Source organism: Heptranchias perlo, chromosome 27, assembly GCF_035084215.1.
Source record: "Heptranchias perlo isolate sHepPer1 chromosome 27, sHepPer1.hap1, whole genome shotgun sequence".
NCBI classification, from domain to species: domain Eukaryota; kingdom Metazoa; phylum Chordata; class Chondrichthyes; order Hexanchiformes; family Hexanchidae; genus Heptranchias; species Heptranchias perlo.
In genome coordinates, this window is record NC_090351.1 from 36,071,136 (window position 1) to 36,084,255 (window position 13,120).

At 47.0% G+C, this 13,120-nt stretch overlaps 1 protein-coding gene across 1 annotated transcript in view; it reads left to right on the forward strand.

Moving 5' to 3' along the window:
* The window catches only part of nfasca (neurofascin homolog (chicken) a), a 113,743-nt gene extending 103,898 nt beyond the window's left edge, over window positions 1-9,845 (forward strand). The window contains exons 30-31 of the mRNA XM_068007659.1: window positions 3,843-3,854; window positions 4,180-9,845. Coding sequence (XP_067863760.1) covers window positions 3,843-3,854; window positions 4,180-4,423 — 256 coding nt within the window. The 3' untranslated portion in view covers window positions 4,424-9,845. The remainder of the gene's footprint in view (window positions 1-3,842; window positions 3,855-4,179) is intronic.
* The last annotated feature ends 3,275 nt before the right edge of the window (window positions 9,846-13,120 follow it).

The window sequence follows — 13,120 nt, forward strand, 5'->3', positions numbered from 1 at the left end:
TCTGCAGTAAAAGTGTCTCTGTGCATGCTAACACTCACCAATGCCTTTATGTTTCTTTATTCACCGCTCCCTAGACCCAGGCTGGATAAAAGGTATTACTGTGATCTTCAGAATTATACAAACCAGTTATCTCTCCTGTTCATGAGTTCTAAAGCAAAGGAATTTCACTTACGCACTGGGATACTGTGTGGATAGCAATCGATTAAGAACCACTTTTCATTTATACACAGAGCGCAGTGTGGGTAGTGTTTGACGCCCTGATTTGCTCTGATGGAAATGGCAGGATTTGTAAGTCACAAGTGTAAAATGGGTTAGGAGCTCAAAAAATCTTGGGGTTGTTCAAGGTGAGGTGGGGCCCACTGCAACAGAGAGGAACGACCATCTAGCACCAACATGAAGTTCATCCCTGCCTACATTTTTATTTTAATAAGCTCTATAACCCAATGAAAACCCTGGGTCTGGGACTTGCCACAAGTTTTCTGTGACCACCTATGCCATCAGGTATCTGAATAAGAAATGTTCTCTCTCAAAACGTGAAGTATATCCAGAAAGTTGAGAAAGCCATGCTAGGAGATTATTGCTTTTGACAATGTTTGTGTGTGTGGTCCACATGAGGAGGTCCTAATGTGGTCAAGCCACCACATGGAAGCACCGTCACCTCCAAGTTCCCCTCCAAAGTCACACACCATCTTGACTTGGACATATATCGGCCGTTCCCTCAGGGTCGCTGGGTCAAAATCCTGCATCTCCCTACTTAACGGCGCTGTGGGAGCACCTTCGCCACACGAACTGCAGCGGTTCGAGAAGGAGGCCCCCCACCACCTTCTCCAAGGGCAACTAGGGATGGGCAATAAATGCCAGCCTTGCCAGCAACGCCCACATCCCGAGAATGAATTTTTTTTAAAGTGGGGAACAGGATTGGGGGTGAAGGGGGGTAGGGGGCAGAGGGAGGAAACCACATTCTGCACGCGGCACCCAGCCAGGTGCTCACAGAATGGGATTGGCCTAAACTTCAGACTAATTGCTCTTGGTCAGGAAACATCCTGTGTTGCAAAAAAACAGGAGAAAAATAACGTTTTTTGAGGTGGCAGAGATGACAAAGTTCAATTTTGTTATAGCCTGCAGGTTTCCAGATTTATGCAGGGAGATCCCAGGGCCTCTCGAGTCAACTCCCAACTGCCGACCCTGTAGCTAAAGGCCTTAGCTGCACTGATCTTTTACCCTGCCTGAGGTAGCTACGTTGGGAGTCGACATGTTGGTTGGCATGGAAACCGCCTAGATGGCATGATTCACTGGAATGATTCCAGGGCTAAAAGGGTTAAAATTATGAGGCCAGTTTGCATAGACTCAGCTTGTATTCCCTTAAATATAGACGACCAAGGGGTGATCTAAGGTGAGGTGTTTGTGATGAATAAAGGATTTGATAGGGTAGGTAGAGAGAAACTACTTCCTCTGGTGAGAGAGTCCAGAACAAGGGGACATAACCTTAAAATTAGAGCTAGGCCGTTCAGGAGGCATTTCTTCACACAAAGGGGAGTGGAAATCTGGAACTCTCTCCCCCAAAAAGCTGTTGAGGCTGGGGGTCAATTGAAAATTTCAAAACTGAGATTGATAGATTTTTGTTAGGTAAGGGTATTAAGGGTTACGGAACCAAGGCGGGTAGATGGAGTTAAGATACAGATCTAATTGGATGGCTGAACAGGCTCGAGGGGCTGAATGGCCTACTTCTGTTCCTATTTGAGGTAGAAAAAGTGCAGTGTAATTTATTGATGTGGGCATTTTATTAGCAGTCGCTTTATGAAGACTCTCATGTTGGAATTTCTACCCCATAGCCTTTTGGGAGTTAGCTAAAAAAAGTATTGAAAGGAATGTGTACAGCATCTGATATAACTGTATCAGTTATGCCAACCACTGACACTGTTTGAATGCACTGAACTTGGGGAAATGCTTCTTTTTGCCTACATAGGGCCATTGCCCTTTGCTATAATCCTCTAAAGGGGGACATCTTCACATGTAAACAGCAGCATTCCCGATTATTAGTCATTACTCAACACTCCTGCGTGCTCTGTTTTTAGCCAGACGTTAACCCATTCTAAATGGACAAGTTAACGCTGTCTGAAATAGTACACGAGAGTTGTCATTGCAAGCGCAGTACTTCAGCAATCGGAAAATATCTCCCAGCAAAGCCCATCCATGAAGAGGGTTTTCCACAAGTGAAGTAATTCTCTAATCGATCGCTACCCGCATAATATTCCATTCTCGATCCCGGATTTGAGGAAACAACCAAATGGCCACAGCATTACCTAAGAAAGCATGCGCAATCTCCATGGAAATGGTCATAGACTAAACCGACCTGGGCCAGTGTAAACAGTGCTTTGGGTGCCCATTAAGGACAAACATCATCTAGTTTCTAGATGTCGGGCACCTCCTCAAACTCTTTAAGACGCGGTGCCAGCAGGTACCTTTATTACTTTGGCCTCATTCTGTTTAGATATTGATCATTCCAAAACATTCACACCCTGTTTAATAAGTGTTACATGCATGAGTCATCCCCCGTTTCCAACGCAATGACGTAAAAGCATGTTGTGCATTGAAAACATTAAGTTAAGATGATGAGATTGGTTTGGATTTCTGGAAGGCATTTATGGCCGGACAAACCAGCATTATTGAAATATGGTCAAAACTGAGGGCAAAGTGCAGATTGTGACTAAGTGTTCAAAAAAAAACTCTAAGAGAATCCAATGATGTGTTTTCTTCTCCTTCAGTTGTTGGTTTGTTTATTCAAAAAGAGTTATAAGCATAACGGCAAAATATCTTGGAAAGTGCATCAAGAACAAAATGACTTAAAACACGACTTGAGTTTTTAGCGCAACTTTATAACCCAGTGAGAAATTTGTTGTCTTGTGTAATAGAATCATTGGCCAGTAAAAGAAATCCAAACTCTTTTACATTTGTCTTGTCAACCACTAAACCTCGAGATATTCCTGAGCCAGACACAATGCACTAAACTCTTGTCATGTTGCATGGAAGCCTTTGTGGGTGCAAGTGTAAATGCTGATAGATGGGAAGTAAGGTTTAAGGTGATCATGGTCTGGTGCTACAGAGAGGGCTACCCCAAGCAAGTGAAGGAACACCCGCCCTGCCTACGAAAGGCCTCTGAACCTAGCTGGAGTGATCAAAATGGCTGAGGTTCATTTTGTGATGGATTCAGTTTGAATGTATTTTCTCTGGTCTATAATGAAGATGATTTTAGCTTCTGGTTTGTTTTGAGAATGTTACTTGCCACTAAATGCCTGCTGTACATTTCTGCCCTGCACCTTCAATTTCTGCTCCCTGATTGGAATTGAAATGCGTCTTCTATTAGGGATTGGGATTAGAACAATAATGGGATTTGAAAAATAATCCAATATTGAGATGATGGTTTAAATAATGGGAAGGGTTGAGATCTGTCAGGTTTGGGATCAAGTTGAGGGGTTTTTATTAGGAATGGAATTTAAACTCTTCTAATTGGGGCTAGGATTAGGATTGAGTTTCTTGTGTTTGGAATTAGCATTAGGATTGAATCTGAAACTACCAGGTATTAGAATTAGGGTGGAATCTCTTCTGTCATGGATTATTATTGGGATTAAAGACCAGTGGCCATTCCTTGTGATTAGTCTTTGTTTCGCAAATCTCTGAAAGTCCTTCAGTCCTCAAAGCACTAAAAGAAGGAAATGGCTGTAAAATGAATTCCATGTGATCAAATGTCAAAGTCCTAACCAATCTCTTTCTGTTCTGTTTGTCTTGTCTGTGTCTCCATCTTCTGTTCTGTTTCTTATTCATTCCACCAATGGGAAATGCAGGTCTTTAGAAAGGTAAGGAGACATTTTAATTTCTAAAGTATTTTTGGAATTATTGGTTTTGAGTTGTGTGTGATGTTTGGCCCACCAGAATATCAAGCTCACAGTGTGGAAGACTCATTTCACTGCAAAAAGTCAGTCCTGTATTGTGGATTTAAGGCAGTGAACCAAAAAAAAAGAGCCCAACCACCATGTGGAGATCCTCCAGCAAGGACCACGTGATTTTTTTTTTGGGGGGCGGGCTCCCAAACCCAACATTGGGTGAACATGACTTATAAGCCGTACGAGGGCTCTCGGCGGTTCGATTGTTGCTGACGTTGCCCCCTTTCGCTCTTTCCAGCGACAACGAGGACAGCAAAAAGCCTCAGGGCAGTCAGTCCTCGGTGGACGGGACAGTGAAGCAAGAGGAGAGCGACGACAGCATAGTCATCTACGGCGATGGTGACGAGAACTCTCGCTTCGGTGAGGACGGTTCGTTCATCGGTCAGTACGCGGTCAAAAAGGACAAAGAGGAGACCGAGGGTAACGACAGCTCAGAGGCCACATCTCCGGTCAATCCCGCCTATTCCTTGGCGCAAATGTGAAGAGAAAGATGAAACCCAACAACTGGAGCGTATGGGCACAGGTGCTACCAAGACAGTAAATACATTGATTTAACCACCAATATCCGTACATATGGAAAAAAAAAGTTTGATTGTCCAAACTTGATGGGCCAAGCAGTGAAGGAGACAAGGGATGTTGCGTGAAGAAAAAAGGGGGAATAAAAAGAGGCAGTGTGGAAGGTACAGTGAGTTTTCAGGTTTTGGAGAAACATAGCAGTAGATCTCTGAACCCACCATACATTGCAGATATACTCAATAACCTAGTTCTCAAGAGAAATCAAAAGTCCGGAAATTGCTATTTTTTTTTTTCCCCATCCGTTTTAGATTACGAGTGACCCCATTTTTGGTTAATTTGTAACACTGTGTGTAGATGATGCTAGCTCGGGCTTTCTCATACTCCAGTTGCAGGCTCTGTCCTCGTGCTCTAGATATCACCAGGCCACAGCTCTGCACTGGAGGAAGATTTTTTATCATTTATGCTTTGCTTTCTAACAGTGGGACAGAATGCAGATTTGACTTAATTGAAGATGATATAAGGAGAGATGTCTCTATGTTAACTGGTGCCTCTCAGGGCTTCCTTGTTTTATATAAAATGCTTCTTAAAAATGAAGGTCGAACCAAGCCTGCAGAGCTGTCCAACGCTGCAGAAATATTTGGAGTGACGTTTAGTCAGAGCAACATAACTTGCGAAGCTACTTACATACATGGTGCCGTTCAAGTGTGACACACATCAAAGTAGATCATTCCTTATGAGCGCCATTTGGCAGGTCAAGACCTGGGGCAGACATTTCGTCAAGAATGTTCCCTTGAGGTCTTTGGCACGTTGAGTGCTGCATTCTTCTGTCTATTGAATGATCGATTCCACCTCTCCTCCGAATCCATGATGTCACCAGAGCAGAACGTCCTGGTCTCGCCATTGGGGAATGTTTTAAGAAACATAGGAAACAGGAGCAGGAGTAGGCCATGTGGACTCTCGAGCCTGCTCCGCCATTCAATCAGATCATGGCTGATCTTCGACCTTGACTCCACTTTCCCGCCCGATTCCCATATCCCTTGATTCCCTTAGAGTCCAAAAATCTATCGATCTCAATCTTAAATATACTCAACAACTGAGCATCCACAGCCCTCTGGGGTAGAGAATTCCAAAGATTCACGACTCTCTGAGTGAAGAAATTCCTCCTCATCTCAGTCCTAAATGTCCGACCCCTTATCCTGAGATTATGCCCTCTAGTTCTAGCCTCTCCAGCCAGAGGAAACAACCTCTCAGCATCTACCCTGGCAAGCCCTCTTAGAATCTTACATGTTTCAATGAGATCACCTCTCATTCTTCTAAACTCCAGAGAGTATCGGCCCATTCTACACAATCTTTCCTCATGGGACAACCCTCTCATCCCAGGAATCAACCTATTTCTAGAATGTCTCCCCCTGAGGCTGCCTCATATCAGAATGAAACAAGGGAGGGGCAGTGAAACTGCACAGACATCTCACTTTATACCATTCGAGATTATGTGACAATTCAGATGAGTGGACGTTCTCTTAAAGGGATTTCATTAATTGCAGCCCTATCTCATCATGCTTAACTGTAAAACAGTAGCAGCTCTGAGTGATTTGCTGTTGTTTTCAAAGTAGCAACCCCCAGCTCCCAACTCGTCAATCCTCAACTGAAGTGACCCATCTCCATCCGTCAGCAGTTTTGGTTATTGACCCTCAGGTCCCATCTTTTCTAATTAGCAATCCTTGGCCTCCTCTAGTCAAGTTAACAGCTCATTTTCTCAAATTAATAACGCCTTCGCTACTTACTCCAATCACCACCCTCGTTCCTTTGAGGTAGAAGCTTCACCTACTGTAACTCATGTTCTGGATTGACCTTTGTCCAACTTAAATACAAGAGGGACAGGAAGGGTTGGAAACTTAGGTGATGTTGTACATACAACATCTCGAAACAATTGAAGCAATAATGATGTCAAGACTTGCACTGTCTTAATCTTCAGACTGAGGCCTTTAATTAAGTTCTGAACCTTGCTTAATGTGGCACCTTTAGAGAATTCAAGTAAAGAATTATTATTTCAGTGCCAAGATCAGTTAACCTGTTGAAAGTCAAAACTGGATTTCCTTTCCACAGAAGCAACAATATCTGTGTAGATGACATCCTGGCGGGTATTTTTATTTTACTCAATAACACATAATGCTTACCTAAAACTAGTAGCTCTGCTCTTAAGTTCTCAGTGATGTGTAGATATTTCCAAAGTGGCAGCTTCCAGCACCAACCTTTTCATGTTAGCAACACCCAGTCCCCACCTACTCTGGTTAGCAACACCCAGTCCCCACCTACTCTGGTTAGCAACACCCAGTCCCCACCTACTCTGGTTAGCAACTCCCAGTCCCCACCTACTCTGGTTAGCAACACCCAGTCCCCACCTACTCTGGTTAGCAACACCCAGTCCCCACCTACTCTGGTTAGCAACACCCAGTCCCCACCTACTCTGGTTAGCAACTCCCAGTCCCCACCTACTCTGGTTAGCAACTCCCAGTCCCCACCTACCCTGGTTAGCAACACCCATCCCCACCTACTCTGGTTAGCAACACCCATCCCCACCTACTCTGGTTAGCAACTCCCAGTCCCCACCTACTCTGGTTAGCAACTCCCAGTCCCCACCTACTCTGGTTAGCAACACCCATCCCCACCTACTCTGGTTAGCAACACCCATCCCCACCTACTCTGGTTAGCAACTCCCAGTCCCCACCTACTCTGGTTAGCAACTCCCAGTCCCCACCTACTCTGGTTAGCAACACCCATCCCCACCTACTCTGGTTAGCCACACCCATCCCCACCTACTCTTGTTAGCAACACCCATCCCCACCTACTCTGGTTAGCAACTCCCAGTCCCCATCTACTCTGGTTAGAAATACCCAGTCCCCACTTACTCTGGTTAGCAACACCCAGTCCCCACTTACTCTTGTTAGCAACACCCAGTCCCCACCTACTCTGGTTAGCAACACCCAGTCCCCACCTACTCTGGTTAGCAACTCCCAGTCCCCACCTACTCTGGTTAGCAACTCCCAGTCCCCACCTACTCTGGTTAGCAACACCCATCCCCACCTACCCTGGTTAGCAAAACCCATCCCCACCTACTCTGGTTAGCAACACCCATCCCCACCTACTCTGGTTAGCAACTCCCAGTCCCCACCTACTCTGGTTAGCAACTCCCAGTCCCCACCTACTCTGGTTAGCAACACCCATCCCCACCTACTCTGGTTAGACACACCCAGTCCCCATCTATTCAGTTAGGAACCCCTAATCCTCTCCTGCCCCTGTTAACCACTCCAGCCTCCAGCTACCCTTGTTAACAAGCCTCCAGTCACCACCTACTCATGTTAGGAGCTCCCACTTATTTCAGTGAGCAGGTTCTAGTACTTGGGTTTAAAATCGACTCATTCCTTCCTACATTTGAAGATGGATTCCCCTTTTTGAGGCAGAATGGTGGTGAGGTGGGACTTCACTCCACCCCTCCGACCCCACCATGACCCCTGGGTCAAGGGTCACTTAACACATAGGGCGGACTCCCAGTGGGAGACTAAAGCCTACAAAGATTAGTGCTGGAGACTGAATTGGAGGAAGAGGAGGCCTCTACTAGGCCTTCTCCCTTCATTGAAAGATTTGGGGGCCTTCCCCACTTCCCCCCCCCCCCCTTCATTCCAGGCCTACTGCCACCTTCTTCAGCTGGTCCTGGGGTAGTGGCAGTGAGGGGGCAGATGGCAGGAAATATCCTCGCCTCCCAGCTGGCATTTGCTTGTAGCAAATGGGGAAGGGATAGTGGGCAACCAATGACGGTCCAGCAGGGGCAAGGGTGGGTGCGTGAAATGTAGCTCGGGATCGGGAATACTGTGGGAGACTTCACCGTCTGATTTCAGGCGGGATAGTGGAGAAATATCCAACCCTTGATATTCTGGGCTCTTGGTTGCTCACAGGTAGAGGTTGCTTCGTGGTTGCTGCCTGGATTAAAAAGATCATTCTTTTTTTAAGGAAATCAATGTCCTCGAGTCTTAAAGAGACTTTATTTTTGCAAAATGTAAATTCCATCTGATTATTTTTTTTGTTAAGTTAACAAAAAATCCTATTCTTTCCAAAGATTTCCATATCCCACTGCCTCCTCTAGCCTCCACTGTGCTTTGAGACTTCACCTGGGCAGGTACTAGTTTGGAGATGGGGGAGGTTGGCGGGAATTGAACTTTTAGGGGGTAAGTTTAACCTAACTCGCTGGCAGGAAACCCACGGGATCGGGGGGCGTATTTTAGACCCCCCCCCCCGATATTGGCTTCATTGGAGAGTGCTATCGGGCAGGGTGTGAAACCAGCATTGCTCCCGATCTCGTCAGTTTCCCGACGGGCGGGCTAAAATTGTCCCCTCTTATTGTCCGTGCTGGATATAATTAACCAGGAATGGCAGGCTTGCTATCGAAGCCACTCAACAAAAGGAAAACAAAGTTAAATGGGCTACCCAGTTGCGTGCACAACAATACTAACTATTAATGACCGCGCCCCCCCCACAGTGATAGACGCTGCTGGATGTGTCCAAAGAGAAGCTGTATGGATTAAATATTACTCTGCCTTCCTTCAAGAGATTGCTAGCTCTTTTCTTCTTCAAGTTTTCCACTTGGAATTTACCATGTTCCATCTTGTCAACTCCAACACTTCAGGAATTTGCACCACTCAGACCTTCGTGTGTCAAATTCCCTCCCCTTTCCTCCACCCCCAACCTAACCTTGACCTTTTACTAAAAAATCATTTACAGTATCCATGGCAAAGTAAAAGCCGTCATATTACCACCTCGCCCCGCCCCAGGCCACCACCCCTCTCCCAGCCCCCCCAGGCCACATAAGAAATACGGCCCCTCGAGCCTATTCAACAAGATCATGGCTGATCTTCTACCTCAACTCCACTTTCACCCGATCTGCATATCCCTTGTTTCCCCTAGAGTCTGAAAATCTATCGATCTCAGCTTCACCCAGCCCACCAACCTCCCCCTCTCTCTCAGCCCACCCACCCTCCCCCTCCCAGCCCACCACCCCCTCCCACCCAGCCCACCAACCACCCCCCTCCCAGCCCACCACCCCCTCCCACCCAGCCCACCACCTCCCCCCTCCCAGCCCACCACCTCCCCCCTCCCAGCCTACCACCTCCCCCCTCCCAGCCCACCACCTCCTCCCTCCCAGCCCACCACCTCCCCCCTCCCAGCCCACCAACCACCCCCTCCCAGCCCATCAACCCCCTCCCTCCCAGCCCATCACCCCCTCCCACCCAGCCCACCACCTCCTCCCTCCCAGCCCACCACCTCCCCCCTCCCAGCCCACCAACCACCCCCTCCCAGCCCATCAACCCCCTCCCTCCCAGCCCATCACCCCCTCCCACCCAGCCCACCAACCCCTCCCTCCCAGCACACCAACCCCCCCCTCCTAGCCCACCAACCCCTCCCACCCAGCCCACCAAACTCCCCCTCCCAGCCCACCAACCTCCCCCTCCCAGCCCACCACCCGTCTTTCCCTCCCACTACCTCACTTCCCAGCTGCTCTCAGGTTAAGTTGAAGATAAATTGAAATGGCAGATTAAGAAGAAAAGAACAGTCATTTGTAAATGCGGGTCGGTTGGCATTGCAGGCACAGGGAGATATCAGGGACATGTCCAGTACAGACTAACTGTTGACTGGCGCACATATTGCACGCACGCGTATCATACCAGGCCTGTCTGCCGTCTGTACAAGAGACGTGCGCCTCTTATACAGAAAGTGTGTGCCCTTTATCTAGGTTTTGTGCCAATGTAAGATGCTAAACAAACAAATACCAGCTCCTTCATCACCAGATCAGCCTGCCTTCTTCTCAGACATTGGCTCCCGCATCGCCCAGTACGATTTCCCCTAGCCCCGAATGCCATCGCGTCTTTTTGTGTCAGGTATGCCGTTTAACCAGCACACTGGAGCTGACACTAACTCCGCAGTTCACAGATGCCAGTCGGCCCCGGTAGAAAAGATATAATGAACGGTACCTTGTTGGATGTTCCTTGCCCGGCCTAAGCTGCACTTGTTGAGTCGGCTCCTTCCCGTGAACGTAGTCGGGTCAGGATGAAGTTCATCCTATTCGTTCTCGTCTTCACCCCATTTGTTCTTGTCTCCTCCTGCTCTGAGTCACACCATGATTGCTGTAGCCATCAAGCTTTCTCCACCAATAACTCAGTCTGTGCGTACTGTGCCTACAACGGCTTACATGACATGAAGTGTGTAATTGGAGAAAAACAAGCTGATTGGAAGCCCATCAGGCGGATGTGTTCATGTGTACCAGTTTATCATTTACAGCCCGAAGGGCACTTTACTCTTTGTCTACATTTCTACAGAGAATTCTTTTCATATTTAAGCACATATCTTTTATATTTTAGTTTACGGCAAAACTTATCGATGAACCTTGTTTGTAGGTTTATTCAGGCAAGCAATGGTTATAAGATCAAAAGCTGATGTTCATTCACCAAGTCAATGAGATGTCTGGGATGGATTATCCTCAGGACTTTCAATGCTGTTTGGTGTGACGGGGGTGGTGGGAGGGGAGAGATGGTGGGGCCCAGTAGTCACGTGTTAACCAGGCCCAGATAGGGAACTTATTGTGCGGGAAATGATGGGCATCAGCCTGGGCCCTACATCCTACGGAGTGTCGTGAAGTATTTTTTTCTGCGTTCGAGTTCTATCGAGTATTTAAACTTTGTTGCTCTGTGAAGGCTAAGCATTTGCAGTAAGCAACTGGGTAGCAAGGAATAAAATGAGCTTTAGTTGTTTTGATAGATTTTGGGAACCTCATTGTGTAAATTTGTCTCAGTGACAGATCGATGCATATTCCACAGCTGCTAGAAAGTTCTGCAGGGAATACAAGCAATAATACAGTGGGAAGAATGCACAAGGCAATGGGGACCTTGGGTAGAGTTGCCACTTGGCCGGTTTGGTTCGAACGCTCCTGTTTTTTGAGTGTGTTGCCCAGAAGTTTCTAAGATGAAAGCCAGATGGAAAGCCTGGGCGTTCCCCCCAACCCCCAACTTGCTTTTCAAGGCTATTGTCGAGGTTACTAAAGCTTGTGATGAGTTTTCGCCAGCGCCAAAGCAAACCTCAGATCTTCAGCCACGACCCTAACCCCTCCCCCACCCTTGCCTTACCCCCCGTCTCTATCCTGCCCCCTATCCAATATTTCCACGCGGCAATAGAAGCAGCCCTGGCCTGGAGTTCACTGCTCGTGCCCACAGTGAAGTGTTCCGTTAATTCTACGGGGGGGGGCGGAGAGGAGGGGAGGGGCACGGGTGCTTGTCAGGAACCCTGAGTTGTGGCCCAGATTACTTTTTGCCCGCTGTCAGTAGGCCCATTCCTCCAAAGCGCATTGTGTAAAATTGCAGCTACTGACCATTGGTGCCGGGAGCTACATTCTGGTAAACCTGGCGTCGTGTGAGAGGCGCCAATTGAAGTCGCAGTGAGTGTAAACATGACTACGGTGTGAACCTTTACACAGTAAATAAAACCAAGACCCTGTGCCCTTCACCTGGTGATCGATTAGTCACTAGAGCTGAGGGTTTTCATTTTTTTTTTTGCTCTGCACTGCCTTCGGAAACTGCAAACCGGAAGAAAGTTCTGGAAGTCCTGAGGATAATAATGGGCTTTGTCTTTGGCAGGTGACTGAAACATTCATTAAACATTTATAACGCAATAAATGTAATCGCTCGTCGACATGCATTGTGTAAAGAGTTTCCATCATTTATATATAAATGGTTTTCTGCAACCCTATCCTGAAGGTACAATAGCCTAGTATTAAAAATATGTCAATGTAGCAGAAACCATCCTAATGACCACCTTCTTCGAGAAACCCACCAGCCTCGTCTAAAGAAATCGGACCGTCCATCCGCAGAAATCAGATGCGTGGGATCATTATAGACGGAACTTGTAGTACATCAGCGTTAAATCAGTTCATTATTGTTGAACCTCCTTCTTGACCTTAAGTAAGATGTTCTACTGCACTAAGAACCAGGGAAATGGCAATAAAAGAAAACATTTTTCTTTAAATGGGAATCTCACTGAAAGAGACAGCATCCCCCTTTCCTATTTCTTGCTCCTGTAAGTCTCAGTTCTGCCTCAACTATCATAGTATCACAGTAGGAGACAGCACAGAAGGAGGCCATTTGGTCCATTGTGTCTATACCGGCATTTTGGTAGAGCTATTCAATTAATCCCACTGCCCTGCTCTTTCCCCATAGCCCTGTAAATGTTTTCCCTTCATACACCCCCATGTCTCTCTGTGTACGTACACCCCCAGGTCTCTCTGTGTACGTACACCCCCAGATCTCTCTGTGTACATACACCCCCAGATCTCTCTGTACATACACCCCCAGGTCTCTCCGTGTACATACACCCCCAGGTCTCTTTGTGTACATACACACCCGGGCCTCTCTTTTCCTGCACCCCTCCTTTAAAATTGTACCATTTAGTTTATATTGCCTCTCCTCATTCTTCCTATCAAAATGTATCACTTCACACTTCTCAGCTAAATGCGTGAGTCATTAATTTTGGTTAACCGAAAAAACACCTCTGAAAACCACAGCCACTTAACAATAAACTGCCCCGGTTTATCGAGAGAGGTCCCACCCCACATGCTGAACATT